Below are 13,214 nucleotides of genomic sequence, written 5' to 3' on the forward strand. Positions count from 1 at the left end.
TAAAAGCACGGCAGAACACATATGGGGCTTTAGAATACATTGCGCCAGTCTCGTTCTTAAATTAGCATGTTTTAGCCTGTGCTTAACACAGGACTTTGAACCTCAAAGTAAACCAGAACGGAACCATCGCTTTGCAGCAGCCTGTTCAAGAGGGAATAACCACCGAAACTGGCTAGAAGCAAAGGCCCAGGATTCTCTTCAAGTTCTGTTATTAGGCAGATGAGCTTCTTATAAACTGAACAGTTAAATGGACAGCTAAAATTGAGATCATACGGGACACTAGAATGTGTGCTGAGGTTAATTACAGAGCTCTTTTTTGTTTTAAAGCTATCAAAATAACCATGAAGAAAAAAAAGCAGGTCTGCCTGCCCTGGAAAATCCTCATCAGGGTTTGTTGCTTCCTAAGTGGTACAGAAGCAGAGAAGATGTACACGGTGCATAGGTGTCAAACTCTTGTTGACTGAGTAGGACAACCAGTGGGAGCTCTGAAAATACTCTTCTGGCTCATAGCCACTGTCAGCCATAGATAAAAATAGGTCATGATAAATTGAGTGTAGTCTTCAACTGCCAGATGTTGGAAATTACCATGTTAACATATAAAATATGTTAATATTGCAGCATTCTTTGCTGGTAGGAACCACATTTAATCAACAATTTATTAATAGTGTCGTAATGAAAAGATGATTTGGAGACTATTAAACTGTGGCTTGGTGGCAATCTCTTCATTTAGTCATTTTCCTTTAACAATTCCCTGAATACTCTACATCTCCTCATTGTGCTTAAATAGAGAAATAACCAGTAATATATGGAAAGACCAGAATTTACCGCACTCACTTACAGTGCTGGTGCATAACTGAGAGCTTCCTTGGTCGGGGACCTGGGCTGAAGGTCATCACCCCTTTTACTGGTTATGACTTTCTTGTGCAGAGGACAAAGTTACAGGGTTTGTGGAAATCCAGAGTCTCGTTTGTGATCCTCAAGGGAATACGGCACGTGGCAGTGTTTCACCATGCAGTAAAGGAAACAAATCTGTAATAATGAGTTTCAGGACAAAACACATCAAGATTTTAAAGTGAATGAACTTCAAAAGGAAGAAAACAAAATCCTCTTGCTTTATTCAATTTATACATAAATATCATGAGATGTACTATAACAAATAGTTTCTCTCGTACAGGGTATGTTCACAGTGCAGTGATTACAGCGTATTTCAGACAGCAGTACATTCACTGCAGAAGGGCATTCAGGGAAGGTTACAGAACAGCCCAGGAAAGAGGATCCACACCAAACAGTGAGCCACAGTAATTTGAGAGGTAGCTTTGTGAACTGCAGTCACTATAGCATAGACAGAGCCAGAACACGAGCCATGCTGTATGGCCTCAAAGATTTCATTACAGAATATTGAGTATCAAGGCAGTCACACATTTAGACTACGCAACCTGTTTTTAAGGGCTCTGGGAAAGCTAGTCTGTGTCTACTGCACTGCCCAGGTACAAGCTGTAACAAACCTCTTGAGCAGTGAAGTCGTTTCTCCCTGCTTTGCTGGCAAGATGATCTAACCTCCAGCTAAGCCCTGAAAAAAACTTTAACAGAAGATGAAATAACCCTGGTACATAAATACATTCACATTTCAGATTATCTGCTCTTCGTATTCAGCAGTCCTTGGACAACTGCCATTAGCTTTGCTGTCAATACTCTTCACCTCTGTTCAGACCTTGGAAGCCAGGTTTTACTTACATTTTCAGTTTTGATTTTTCTTCGGTGATTTTTTTTAAAGTTTTAGAGCTGGCAAAAGTGGAACAAGTGTTAACACTCCCATCTCCTCCAAGCACCCCTCCTTCACCAGTTAGACAATAATTATACACAATAATAATATATATAGCTTCATTTAAACCTAGTATTTCATCGTGCGTAGGAGACTACTTTCTCTGGAAGACTTTTCCTGGTGTGTGAATGAATTAACACTAACAGTCCCTTTCCACAGGAATATAATCCTTTCTGGCATACCACTCTGGCTATGATGCGGTCAGCACTGATGACAGTTTCAGAGATCAGACTCCATCCTATGTGTAGTACTGTCTATTTGGTCAAATGATTACCACCACGTGCATTTTTTCTCTACCTTCTGCTATTTATCCATGGGCTGCCTGAAGAAATGCTTTTGTTGGAGAATGTTGTTCAGTCTAGAAGATTTTTCGAAGTATAATAATACATCCTTTATTATTTCTGGACACGGGGGGAGGAGTTGAAGACAGTCTTCTAAAATGACATACCCTCCAAATTCAGACTCCTTACAGTGTTTTGTTAGTGACAAAACATTCAGAGACTGCTTGGAACCAACCTTTTTTCTTGTATATTGTCCCGCTGACATGCTTCTGACAGGAAACTCACATAATCCATCCTTCAGCAGCAAATTATCATATTGTTTTCAGTTTCATAGTTATTTAGCCATATTTTGTTTAGGATGTTGTCCTTTTAGTTCTGAACATCAAAGTAGACGGATCCTTGTCTCATTCTAGACTTTTCAGCTGCCCTAGTTTGTGGGAGTTGCTTATCTGCTGCATTGAATACCATAGTCGCAGTGGATTTGTCATCTTTTCCTCTTGATTCATTGCAAAAAGAATCAAGTGATTCATAAAGTGTAGACACAGCCTTAAAAAGCAAAGAAAACTCCAGTCAAAATAACTTTTACCCATAAAGTCTATTTAAAATGAACTTTTACCCAAGACACAGCATTTAGCACAGCCCAAGCGAACAGAGAGAAACACAGGCCATGGAGTTATAATTTCAGAGGGAAAGAGTGTCTCAGTACTAACACTGAAAGGCAAAGTCTTCTTATGTTTGGATTCAATTCTCTTAGTTAATTAGGTACCAGGCACAAAGTACTTATTTAGAATACCAAAGATGTCAAGTTCCAGTGTAAACCAGGCTCTACGAAATCTGAAATGGCAAAGCTTTTTTATCCCCTTAATCATTTAACTCCAATATTTCCAAAAAGCTTTATCACACTGCTCCTTCTGGATGGATGCTCTTTTGATGCAGTAAACTAGCACACTGCTGCGGTATTCAGACGTTATTCTGGACTGTACAAAAATCATCCTGTTTTCATTTCCTAAGCACATGTAGGATTTGGGATCTTCAGGTAAGTCCTTTAGCAAAACCTCAGAATTAAAGATCTCCCTGAAATGTGCACAAAGAGCTGTGCTTACAGACATATCAAATCAAATTCTCAAGCCGACATGGCATAAAACAATAAAAAGGTGGAAGTCATGAAGTGGTAGCTTTTTGTCTTCACACTTGGACTTTACTATAGGGGTTTACTATTTTTGTTTTAATGAATGATGTTCAGAACAGAGAGAGGTACCTGCTGGCTGAATGTCAAACAAGAGGCATGGTAGGTGCGGCCAACTAATCTAGATCATGTTTCTATGCATTTTTGCACAACCAGAGCCCCTCAGGAGTGTGCTTCTTGTGTGGTTCCATGAGCTGGAAGTTTGCATTAATGCTACAGCAGTGCTTAGATTTGGGCTGGAACCTGCAGAACTTAGCAATGAAAAAATCATCCATTGCTCCAAGAATTCCCTCAAGAGCCAAATTCCCCTGCAGCTGGCAGAACTGTCTGGGAAACACTCCCTGAGCATCTCAACTCAGGAAATATGGGATGAATCTCCAGAGAGGTAGAGACGAGTGCTATATAGTAAAGCACAACTACAGTGGCCAGCTTTGCCATGGGGATGTTCACTCTCAGGTTAAGTTAACTTAGATACCTGGAGCTATCTGTTGTCACCTGACCTAATTGCTCAGTGTTGTTATAACATATGATACAGGTGAGAATAAAATCCATGCCTTGATTCAAGTTTTGTGACACAAGATTGCCTTCGCAACCCCAAGAATTGGAAAAAAACCCATGACATAAATTGGAGACTGTAAATAACCTTGCAGAGGCGTACAGAACCTTCATGTTCGCTGTTCTAGAAATGGTGCCCAAACCTACTCAGAATGTACAGCAAATTTCCAAGCTTAAAAAAAAAAAGTGTAAGCAACGTAAAAAACTAGTTTGAACTTTTTAGAGACTTACTTTTGCACAAACAGAAAAAAAAAATTAAACCGATCATGTTCTGCAACACAATTGAAAGGCAATGAGTGCAGCTCCAGAGACACCATAATATTTCCTCATCACTACTGGCTTATTTTGTTTGAAATATAGTGTCCATGCACATCGTATGTACTGGTTTTACTAATCTACTGGATCTCTTGAATGATTTATAAGATCCAATTATGCTTTAACATTTAAAATGATACCACTATGAAATCACTCTTTCTGCTTTCATTAAAATAGCAAAAGGGTCTGTTACATGAAAGAAAACACTGAACCTATATCATGACACATCACTGTGGCTAACAGCTGCTAAATTATAAAGCAACAACAAAAGACCTTTTATAATTGTATTCACACATCCTCTGGATGAGTCTTCTTGTCCGTACAAACCCTGAGCAGTTAATGGCTACTAATGAACTCTTCACTCTGCACCGCCTCTGATGCTTGCTTTCTCATTCTCAACCTCGTTTTCTTACATCTTCGTTAAATATTAACAAATAGAAGAGTTATCCATTTATAGCTAGTAATTAGAATATTTTATTACTATGACCAGACCATCTCATGCGTTGTGTTTTTAAAATTTTCTACTACGGTATCTCCTGTAAAAGCAAGTCTCTTAGCTTCAGTGGGAATCTACATATTATGGGGAATGAATTTTCCCAGCTATACATTTTCTGTTTTTAGAGTGATGACTATTGCACAATAAAAGATAGATATTACTGTTTTACTACCTGCATCCCGATATTCTCTCTCACCATGATTTCAGTACCAATATGACCAAATCAAGACTGAAGCCAGGTTCTCTAACAGGAGAATTCAGGAATCTATAAGCTCAATAAAACTGCAGTTGTGACCATGGGCTTTAGCATTTTACATCACCTCTGTGTGGCTTGTCCAAGCCTGTCCAGCTGATTGTAATGGAAATTGCGCCTGCCTATGCAAGAGTTAAATTAGGGTTTCCTTCCCATGTCCATTTTATGTTTTAATGTAATTAAAAGATGAATAACTGCCTGGAAAAAGGAGCTTGCCTGAAATCTGCTACCTGCTCTCAGCAAGTGTTGCCTGCTCTAATGGCCCTATGAGCTGAAGCTTGTCCAAGCCCCTTGAGCTTGGTATACAATTATACGTAAAGGGACTTTATTGCTGTTTTTTACTTCTTCAACACTTCTTTCACTCAGTCTCTATATTGATTATTCTCCACTTTTTGCTGCCCTCTTCTCCAGGCAATTTTAGAGTGTCATTAAATATAACAACAGAATCCAATACTTTCCTACTACATAAATATCTTTTTTCTTATTTCTGAGTGTTGTCTCTTGCAAGAAAACTTTTTTGCTTTAAACTTTTTTCATGTGTAGTAAGATGCCGCCCCAGGAACAGCAGCTTGTTGTGTGCTTTCTGTTCAGCACACCCCCCAGTGCCTCATTTTGAAAGTCCTTCTCTCATAGCTAGTCTTTTTATAAACCACTTACCCATTCAGCAGAATTACATGATGAGTTTTCCTCAGCTGCTTCGTTGGTGGATTCATTTCTCCCACAAAGTTCTGCAACTTCGAGCATCTGCTCCTCCTGATGCCTTCCTGCCGGCACAGAAAGTTGTGCAGAACCTTAGCAAAAACCAAGTTACAGTCACTGCTTGCTTACTGTCCATTTCCAGAGTCACACTGGTACTCTGCCAGAGCTCTATAAAGCTCTGAAATGAAGAGTGCACAGCTCTTGTAGAGCTAGTCTTGATGACAGGCGCTAGAGCGGTATTCAGCTTGCAGATGGAAACAGCTACTTTCAGGTTTCTGAACACCCCTTAGGCAATGGAGATCTGGTCAATAGAGGTTGTGCCATGGAAACTGATCAAGAGAACTGACCAGCTTACCCTTATGTAGACACCTAAAACAGGTCGGTTCATACAGAGGCCTCAAGATCAATGCCTGTGTCAACTCCAGTGACTGAAATAGGAGCTTTCACTTGCCTAAACCCCCTCCCCCTGCTTGTTTAATCTGCAAGCTGAATTGCATCACAAGTCATAGATATTCCACCTATATCCCTGACAGCTGACAAGCTGAGTAAGCCTCACATTGCAACGATAACACTCATGCTACAGTTACTGACGAGGCTGCCTTAGGTTATATGTCACTGGTCTGTACCCACCACCCGCAGATGCCCTACATTTACACTTGTCCTGTACCTTTGCCATTCACCATTTTTTCTTGTGACTTCTTCCATCCTTCATTTCAGGATTTTACAACAAACAATAATTAATTAAAAAAGTTCACAGCTTAAAAAACATCGCTCAGAACAATGTCCCCAGAGTCAGGTCTTTCAGCTGTCACTTCCAGGTGTCACTACCTAGAGTAAGACCATTATGCAGAGCGAAGTTCTGGCTCCTCACTTTTTCAGTCTGCTAAGAAATTATCAGAATTTATATCCCTTCGATATCCTAGACAGGTCAGTCTAAGTGATCACTCTTTCTGGAAAGATAAAAAATGGAGGCAAGTGGCTGCAAGAACGCTCACTTGAACTACAAGCTGTGCCTTCTGATCCCTCCTCTCAGCTTGAGGTGCCCCTAGCAGATCAGGACCAGGTGAGCAAATGTCATACATTGAAATTCCTCTTAGTGATGCCTCTTAAGTGCACCTGTCCAGTCATCTCAAAACAAACATCTAACTTTGAAAGTATGTGTTCATGGAAATATTCTCACTCACCAGAAAGTTCTGAGAGCTGTTTCTTTTTGTAGCAAAGATAGAAGCTTCCCACTGCCACTAAGAAAGGAATGATGGCCCATATTGCCAAATCTCTCTTCTTTAATGAGTGAGCTTCTGCAATTATATATTTCAAATAAAGTTATGTACTATTCAAAGATACAACAGAAGAACACCACCATAGAAAAAAAAAATTAAAAATTAAAAGTTACTTCAGGAGTGAACCAGTCCATCCCCCCACCCAAGTGCAAGGTCATCTATACTTCACCGTTCCTGAGGGATGCACGCTTGATGAACAGTAACATCAATCCCTCCTATAGCTCCTGCAGTTTGACAGTTTTTTCCCCCCAGTGTCTAATCTGAGTCCTTTCTGCTTGTACTTTAAGGCTATTACTACTTGACCAAGAAAGAGATCAGATCACTTAACTCATTTTAGGAGCTCAAATTATTTTAACTCTTTAACAACCTTTTACATTCATTTCCCCCCATTTTGAACACTACTTCATCCATTTTCTGCCACTGATGTTTTCTAAATCTTTGATCATTTCTGTGCCTCCCTTCAGACTACCAGTTGGCCAATAGTGTAAAATAGTGTCCAAAACTGGACTGTGCTGGATGAACGGAAAGGTTACTTCCCGTGACTTCACCAGTCAATATACGAGTGATGTTTGATAACGTTAAAGGTCTAGTCAGAGCTAGTCCCCTATATATATATATCCCACTCCTATTGCTGAAAAATTTAATTGTGTTTGAATACTCATTGTATTAATGCTTTTCAATGCTGAATTCAGAATTGGGACCTTAAATTGCTCGCCTGTAAAGGTTACCATATGACTATAATAAAATAAGGAGACACAGCCTATATAAAACATTTTGTCATAACAACTTTATGGACACAAATCCTTATAAATATAGAGCCCATACTGCTCTATCTTCCATATTGATTTATCTCACACTTTTTATTAAGAACTTGTAATAAAAAGATAAAATAGTTAGTAAAGGGTACATATTACTGAACAGAGTAACCGTGTGATTGTTTCAGCCACCCCTTACCACAAGGCAAATCCACTCACTGTCTCACATTTAGCCTACCAAATCCCTTCTGAGAAGGAATTGTGTTTGGGTCTTTTGTGAAATACACAGCTGATGCACAGCTTTTTTGTAAACGTTAACTAATAATTCCTCTTAGCAAACCCTTATACAAGAAAACAAACACTTTACACTGGGGGTATTAAGGCAGAGAGCTTAAGTCAATTGTCATTACGAGTCATTCTCTCTGTGTTTGTCTTATTCATCCCGAGATCCACAGCGTTGGGGGAGGGATGTGGGAGAGGGAGGAAATGTATAAAATAGTTCAAACTGAAGAATCTTTATGATGACAAGTTAAATGGCATGCATATGCGCTTGCTAGCTTACCTTTCTCTTCAACAATCACTGTTGTCCCACTTCCACATAGTTTCTTACAGAAAGGTATTTCAATAATTATCTCACAGTAGTAAAATCCTGTGTCATTTACACTGGCAGATTTTATCACTAGCACATCCTTGCTTTCATGGGTGACTTTGGATACATAGAAAAGTTTTGATGATATAGTTTTGGTGATGTTCTCTTTATTAACAAGATACCAGCTTACTCTGTACCTCACAACAGATTTTTCCCAAATACAGACGATTTCAGTGTAGTCTCCAATTGATAGATGTATTTTCGTTGGTGTTTGGATGACTGTTAAATTATTGGGATCTGTAGCTAGTGGAGAAATACACATAGATTTAAAAGTTAAAGCAGCAAAGAGGTGACATTACAGCTGTAATGTCTACAATCACAGTATTTAAAATAATGTTAATACTGTAAAATCATTATGAGATTAATTTTTAAGATCAGTTACTATTCACTTCTCCCTTGAACAATGGCAAATACTTTCTGGCTAAAGGAAATTTTTAATCTGGTGTATTAAAGCCCTCCATCATTGTTTGTGTGTAATAAATGAAGATCTGTGTGCTCGCTGATATACTTATTTTTTATTTTCAACAAAAAGCTTTTATAATAGAGGTTGAGTCTGAGTATTAAACACTTTATCTGCCAGATAAAGAATGACCAAAAGGAGTGTGCTTGCTTTGGCTGGGATAGAGTTAATTTTCTTCACAGTAGCTAGTATGGGGCTGTGTTTTGGATTTGTGCTGAAAACAGTGTTGATAACACAGGGATGTTTTTGTTATTGCTGAGCAGTGCTGACACAGAGTCAAGGCCTTTTCTGCTTCTCACCCCACCCCACCAGCGAGTAGGCTGGGGGTGCACAAGAAGTTGGGAGGGGACACAGCTGGGACAGCTGACCCCAACTGACCAAAGGGATATCCCACACCATATGACGTCATGCTCAGCATATAAAGCTGGGGGAAGAAGAAGGAAGCGGGGGGGACATTCGGAGTGATGGCGTTTGTCTTCCCAAGTAACAGTTACGCGCGATGGAGCCCTGCTTTCCTGGAGATGGCTGAACACCTGCCTGCCCATGGGAAGGAGTGAATTAATTCCTTGTTTTGCTTTGCTTGCATGCGCGGCTTTTGCTTTACCTATTAAACTGCCTTTATCTCAACCCACGAGTTTTCCCACTTTTACTCTTCCAATTCTCTCCCCCATCCCACTGCGGGGGGAGTGAGCGAGCGGCTGTGTGGTGCTTAGTGGCCGGCTGGGGTTAAACTACGACAAGGAGTCATTCAGAATGATTCATCAGTGAATAGTGAAAGACTCATCAAGATGAAATAAAAATCCACTACAATTTTTGTCACCATGTAGGAGTTCCTGTCCTGCACTACTTCTAATTAGTGAAAAAGTACAGCATTTTTAGGGTGGGTTCTTTAATTTTTTTTAAACTTCTTTCATTAAGTTTTTGCTGACAAGTAGTTAATAGCATCAAATTCACCTCCTTAGTTTAATAAGTATACAATATACCATTCAGACCACAGTTGTCTCATCAGGTCTGTTGCCTGCCTTTTAGCTAAGGCTGACTCAGACAGTATCAGAGGAAACTTTTTACTCTTTCCTGCTCTGAATCTCTTATCTCTCACTGTCCATATGCAAAGTGATCTACATGAGATACTGCGCAACACTGTACAAAATATTTTCTTCTGAAGTGAAACCACTGTGTGAATATCAGATAACTTTTTTTTAATTCTAATGACATTGATGCTCATCACAAAAGTACTAATCCTATAAAATCTATCCCCATGACTGCTGAGACCATTAGTTTCATATGCTGCATGAAGAATTACAATTTTCTGTTTTCTAGCACTTACACTATTAAAGTGAGGAACTACTAATAATGAGAGTAAACGGCATGATTTTCTTCCAAATATTATTCTGTTTGTAACTCAGGCACATTTCACAGCAACATATAAGTAATGGGATGATTTTGCTCCTATCTGGTCCTAAAACGGCATCTGATAAATTTTATCAGAATTATGCACATAAACTTTTTCCTTTGCCCTTAGAAAAAGTCACATATTTATTATACCTAAAGGAGTTAGGCACCTCTATTTTTTCCTCAATGCAGCGCTCAACAACTTGCAGAGAACAATATGGACAGCGTAGGGGTAATAAACAGCAGAAAAATGAGGGAAAGAATTGATGTAGTCTGTAAATGACAACTTAGAAGCTGTTCATGTGTCAGAGAACTGATCACTAATTTCAGTTGTTCTGTTCATTTGGTTTGTCGTTTAAAATACAGTTGTGCTATGGGCTGTGCTACATTTCTGTCTTGTCACGTTATTGTCTTTCTGAAAAACATCACTGAAAACATCCTTTTGCCCTTGTTTAATCTCTTAATCTCTCCCTTTTATTCTGTTTTTTTATTTATGCTGAATGCCTTCAGTATTATCCAGTGCAATTTGTACTGAATAAGAAACATGAAGCCTTATCTGCTTTGTATTTCAGTACCTACGTGATCTAGAAGAAAACCTCCTTAGCATTTTAAAATTCTACATTCAGTGTTTGTCACAACAAATATTCAAGTCTGAAGGTCTAAGAAAAACAGTGCTTGCATTAACCTAACATCATTTAGGGTGTCGAAGTGTAACATTTGTTCCTCTACACTTTTTCTACAACAATCTCTTTGTGAAAAGGCTTTTTGATTCCCCACGCATTTTAATTTTGATTTCAGCGTTATGAAAATATAGTTAACATCCTCCTTGTCTCTCACACAAGTCTATTTGAGGTGGATATACTGTGAGAAGTTTTTTTAAATCCAGCTCAAGAATTACAGGGGACTAACTATAAACAAAACAAAGCAAATAAACAGCACTTACCTAAGGAGCCAAAACACATTGTTAAAAGAAGTTTCAGTGAAATTATGATCATCATGCAGGATTATTAGCACTTGCATCAGGGTGTCTTTGTTGAAGATTGGCAAAACAACAAATGAAAGCATGTCAGATTTGTAGCTTAACTTCCTCTTCCCTCATGTGGTGAGGACGATAGAAACCTAAATGCAACACAAATTTTCCCTACACTCTTTGAAATTGCCGTCACAGATGTGTCTGGTTTAGAGCCCAGCTACCCTGTCTGAAATCAGAACATTTCTTCTTTAAATTTTAAATTGTGTCCTAACTGGTTACCTTTCAATACTAGATTAGCCTCTCTTCTGATATGACATAAAGAACTGCTTTTCCATACTTAGAGTGGTCTCATGTGAACGTTTGCCATTGCACTTCCGCAGTCCTTCATTTAAAGGCATTTTATGAAGGTGAGACTTCTTTAGCTACTGTGTACATGCTTGTCAGCAGCCCCTTCAGCCAACCTGATGAATCTTATCCAAAGCCAAAGAGACAATGGTTGTACATAGGTTACACTGATGCCAAGTATTACTCCTGTCTTTCCTTACCACACATTTCATCGTCATCTCACTGAAATCTTGCCTAAATTCTTCCCTCCTGTGAGAAGTACTTTCCTACTTCTGCCTTAACAGTAGCACAGCTCCATTGGCAGGGAGTGGCAATGTGCAGTGGCCCCGACATCCCACAACATCAGCGGGAAACAATCCAGGACGCTATGCTGTGTGTGCAATGCCTCTCACCATTACCTCTATGGGTGCAATTGCATTAATGCAATACCAGTGTCATGTATATTAACTAAGGCTTGTTTCAGGAAGATTATAAGCATGGGTTAAATAAAACGATCTACAGTTATGTCATCAAGTTAAGAGCTATGTTGAAACTCATTTGCCTTCAATTATTTAAAAAAAATTCTACAAATACAGATAACTGCATGCTGTTTAATGTTCTCCAGTACTGATTTTTGGCTCCAACCCAGAATCACTTACATTGCCTGGCCAGAGAAGTGGAAGACAAAACATTGCTTCTGTTTTCTCAACTTATCCAGTCTTATGTCCTTGACAGATGTTTCAAATGCAAAGGTACCAGGCCAGACAAAACTGTCCCACAAACTTGTTTGGTTGGATAACATCAAAATTGCAATGACAGAAGTTAAAAAATAAATTAAAAAAAAAAATTCAAATAGAACATGCTGAGAACATGAATCATTTAAATTAAGAACTTGGTAAGAACCTGTCCCCCACAAACTTTCCTAGAACTAACATCAGTTTTTAGCAGCGCTGGGCAGGTGTGCAGAACAGCTGAACTGCAATTTGTAATGAAGACGCAGCCACATTTAAAGCCAAAAGCATTGTTCCTTTCCATTTGTCAGCAACGAAAGCATGATGCATCAGCTCACCTGCTTCTCAGTGTCTACCTTACAGAAGTAGTTTTCAGTGTCACTGTCGTGGTTTAATCTCAGTCGGCAACTAAGCACCACGCAGCCGCTCGCTCACTCCCCCCCACCCGGTGGGATGGGGGAAGAGAATTGGAAGAGCACAAGTGAGAAAAAACTCGTGGGTTGAGATAAAAACAGTTTAATAATTGAAATAAAATGATAATAATAATATGATAATAATAATAATACACAAAACAAGTGATGCACAGTACAATTGCTCACCACCCGCTGACCGATGCCCAGCCAGTCCCCGAGCAGCGGCCCCCCCGGCCAGCTTTCCCCCAATTTATGTACTGAGCATGACGTCCCATGGTATGGAATGTCCCTTTGGCCAGTTTGGCTGTGCCCCCTCCCAGCTTCTTGTGCACCTCCAGCCTTCTCAGTCAGTAGAGCATGGGAAACTAAAAAGTCCTTGGCTAGTGTAAGCATTACCTAGCAACAACTAAAACATCCCTGCGTTATCAACTTTGTTCTCATCCTAAATCCAAAACACTGTACCAGCTACTAGAAAGGAAATTAACTCTATCCCTGCCAAAACCAGGACAGTCACTTAGATTGCCAAGTAAAATTAAAAATGAGACAATAGCAAAGATAAATGTCACAAAGTGCTGTAGGCTATCCCCATCTCTGATGGTACCCAGCTTAGTTAGCATCTTTTAGAGCTAG

At 39.4% G+C, this 13,214-nt stretch overlaps 1 protein-coding gene across 1 annotated transcript; it reads right to left on the reverse strand.

Moving 5' to 3' along the window:
• Positions 1-1,111: 1,111 nt before the first annotated feature.
• Positions 1,112-11,105, reverse strand: LOC143159943 (uncharacterized). The gene is made up of 5 exons (XM_076337520.1): positions 11,087-11,105; positions 8,205-8,534; positions 6,792-6,905; positions 5,566-5,672; positions 1,112-2,649 (listed from the first exon to the last, which is right to left on the reverse strand). The coding sequence occupies exons 1-5, from the start codon at positions 11,103-11,105 to the stop codon at positions 2,473-2,475; spliced, it is 747 nt and encodes a 248-aa protein (XP_076193635.1). The 3' UTR covers positions 1,112-2,472.
• Positions 11,106-13,214: the final 2,109 nt, after the last annotated feature.

This window comes from Aptenodytes patagonicus, chromosome 4, assembly GCF_965638725.1.
Source record: "Aptenodytes patagonicus chromosome 4, bAptPat1.pri.cur, whole genome shotgun sequence".
NCBI classification, from domain to species: domain Eukaryota; kingdom Metazoa; phylum Chordata; class Aves; order Sphenisciformes; family Spheniscidae; genus Aptenodytes; species Aptenodytes patagonicus.